This window comes from Saprolegnia parasitica (genome assembly GCF_000151545.1).
Source record: "Saprolegnia parasitica CBS 223.65 unplaced genomic scaffold supercont2.366, whole genome shotgun sequence".
Classification (NCBI taxonomy): Eukaryota; Oomycota; class Saprolegniomycetes; order Saprolegniales; family Saprolegniaceae; genus Saprolegnia; species Saprolegnia parasitica.
Window position 1 is genome coordinate 1 of NW_012156760.1, and position 3,239 is coordinate 3,239.

A 3,239-nucleotide genomic window follows, 5' to 3' on the forward strand; every position below is an offset into this window, starting at 1 on the left:
GGAGAGATCGCCGTACGTTTTCAGCTTGATTCACAGCTGCGTTGGCGCCGAGGAGTGTCTTGACGACAATGTCATGGCCTTGATAAGCAGCAATAAACAGCGGCGTCGCTCCATCCTGCATCATCATCAACATGTGAGGCCAAATGGTTGAGAGTGCAACGAGCAAAAGGAGAGATCGCCGTACGTTTTCAGCTTGATTCACAGCTGCGTTGGCGCGGATGAGCGTCTTGACGACGATGTCGTGTCCTTCTTGTGCAGCAATATAGAGCGGCGTCGCTCCATTCTATACAATTGGACATGTCTTGTTGCCATCGAGCGTGGCCAACGCACCTCATCGGTCCAGTTAACGTCAGCGCCATTCTTGAGCAGGCGCTGGACGTCGTCGATGCGACCGTCGAACGCAGCATTATACAGATCAACGCCCTACACCACAAATTGATCGCCACATCCAGCGCCGTCGACGTCGTCGTACCAAGCTCGTCATGGTCGTCGGTCGAAAGAGCAAGTGAGGTGACTCCTATTAATAGTCAGTCTCTCGAAACTTGAAAAGTACGTGGATACAAAAAGCAAGTGTGACGCCCTTCGCACACAGATGTTTTATACTGTTTTATACTGTTTACAAACGATTGCACACGATTGTTACAAACGATTGCACACGATTGTGAAGTGGCATATATCACTCGACCACGACCGTGCTCTGTGACGACGGACCGATCCACGACCTGTTGCAGTCGCACTCGCTACTGGATGATGCAGCAACGCGATTTGAAGCCGCGCCAACGGGACAAGATTTCGTATCGCCCGACCCAACGCCACTGCTACCGATGCTAACGGACGCTGTCTGGTGGTGCTCGTGGCGCCGTGGTTCGCACTGGCTGTGCTTCCAGCAATGGCGTCGCTCTATGCACTGCAGCGAGTATATGTACCCTCGGCCAACGGTCTCCAGCGACTCGAAGCTGCGACACGCGAGGCCATGACGGCGTACGTGCGCGAGTGTCTTCTCGGTCTGCGGTCGCTCCACGCCTACCGCATCGAGAGCCACTGCAGCGCCAGCTACTACGCGCTCCTCGACGCACATCAGCGCGTGCACGTGGTGGCGACGGCGACCAACCACTGGCTCGCGGTCCGGGTCGAGTGGCTCGGCGCGACGCTGAGTGCGCTGGCTGCCGCTCTTGTCGTCTACTCGAAAGCAACCGACATGGATACGTTGCCAGCACAGTGACAACCCCAAGCTCGTGCTCGAGTACATGGACGGTGGCAACCTCCGCCAGTACCTCGACAAGAAGCGCAAGGACGACCCCGTTCTGTTCGACTACTCGACGGTCGATATTGCATGGGTCATTGCCAACGCTTTGGCCGACCTCCACCGAAATGGCTTTATGCACCGCGACCTCAAGAGCCTCAACGTGCTTTTGAGCTCGTCCAACTACATCAAGGTGGCCGACTTTGGCCTTACAAAGGAGTTCAACCTCGACATGACGACGCACCCGAAGTCTTTGCTTCGGGAACCACGTACGGCTACGCGGCCGACATTTACTCGTTTGGCGTCATTTTGACCGAGCTCGAGACACTCCAGGTGCCGTATGCTGGCATGAACCTCTTTGCGATCGTCGACGGCGTCCGCAGCGGCGAGCGTGAGCTCCAAGTGTGCGCCGTGGTACAAGGCGCTGGTCGACGACTGCTTGTCGTTTGATCCCAAGCAGCGTCCGATGGCGCAGACGATCATCGATCGTTGTTGCTGCAGGAAAAGGCTCTTGCGGATAGCGTCTGGTAACGCTGCCGCAACTGACGAAGGGCATGAGCAGCAGCTCGTCCACCTCGGTACGATGCATCCATTGTGTATTGAGAGTGCTCGTCTGGTTACCCTTTGGATCTAGTCGACGTCGTCGTCCTGGTCGTCGGGGGCTCTCACCAGTCGTGCCCAGCATGCAAGACGCGCAACGCAGCTTTGAACAAACACTGCAGCAGCTGCAACGAGGCCATGCCGGACGTGTCGGCCAAGCTCACGCTCTTGCTCAAGCGCGCCAAGGTGGCCAACGCCAAGGGCTTCTCGATCAACCTTTGCATCGACTGCGACATTTGCGAAATGACCAACTTGATGACGGCGGCGACGTGCGCCGATCCCGAGTGTGGCGAGGAGCTTCTGGACGACGCGGAGAAGCTGCGCATCCTCTCCCGTCGCTTCGACCTCGCGACCAGCGCGGTGTAAGCTCGATGTGCACGACCAAAGAGTGTTATGCACACTCCGCACAGAGCGCGTCGGATCACCAAAGACGAGTTGCCGAGAGAGTTCTCTCTCCTTGGAGTTGTTTTGTACTTTAAACTCTTCCATCCTGTCCCTGTAGCATTAGATCGGATTTGGACTATCGATCATGCTTCGACCTTTGCACCGCTGGTACTTTACTGGGCACGGCGCGTTCTGGCCCAAGTCCAAGCCTCCCATGCTTCGCTGCAGCGGTTTGAGAGTTGTGACACCCTCTCGATGGAAGCGCCGCTGACAAGCGACCTCTTGCCTCGTATTCTCGAGACCGACAAGCGCGGTCGCGTGACGTTTGAAAACGTCCAAGTGCGCTACCAGCCCCATCAGGCGCCAGCACTTACACACCTCTCGTTTGACGTCGAGAAGAGTAGCGTTCAGCAGGGTCAGGCAACAGCAGCCTCGTGATTGCGTCTACTTGAGCTCGACGCCGGCGGCCATTCCTCATGTACAGTTAGACGAACAGATTTCTTCGTCGACGCATCGAGACTTTTAATGTCGAAAACTTCAAAATGAAAACTTCAAAATGGCAAAAATGTATTTGGAAGAGATGGAAATGGAAAAGAGTCCTCAGGATGGAGCCAAGAAAGACCCCTCGGGTGCAGCTTACGCGGCGCTGATCGCGAGGTCGAAGCGACGCACGAGGATGCGCAGCTTCTCCGCGTCGTTCGGAAGCTTCCTGCCGCAATAGGAGTCGGCGCACGTCGCCGCCGTCATCGTGTTGGTCGTCTCGCAAATGTCGCATTCGATTGAGAGGTCGACCGAGAAGCCCTTGGCATTGGCCACCTCGGCGCGCTTGAGCAAGAGCGTGAGCTTGGCCGATGCGTCCGGCAGCATTTCGCCGCACTTGCTGCAGCGCTCGAGAGATGCAGCGTGGCGCGTCTTGCACACTGGACACGGGTATACGGACTGGACATCGCCCGGGACGAGGACGACGACATGGACTACACAATCATCGTTCAACAGACACTCAAGACGGTGG

General features: G+C 56.7%; 1 protein-coding gene across 1 annotated transcript; it reads right to left on the minus strand.

Annotated features, from left to right (window-relative positions):
- Positions 1–2,863: 2,863 nt before the first annotated feature.
- On the minus strand, positions 2,864–3,174 carry SPRG_16621 (hypothetical protein; the record flags this gene model as incomplete). The annotated part of the gene is made up of 2 exons (XM_012356062.1): positions 2,864–3,107; positions 3,164–3,174. The coding sequence occupies 2 exons, from the start codon at positions 3,172–3,174 to the stop codon at positions 2,864–2,866; spliced, it is 255 nt and encodes an 84-aa protein (XP_012211452.1).
- Between the last annotated feature and the right edge of the window lie 65 nt (positions 3,175–3,239).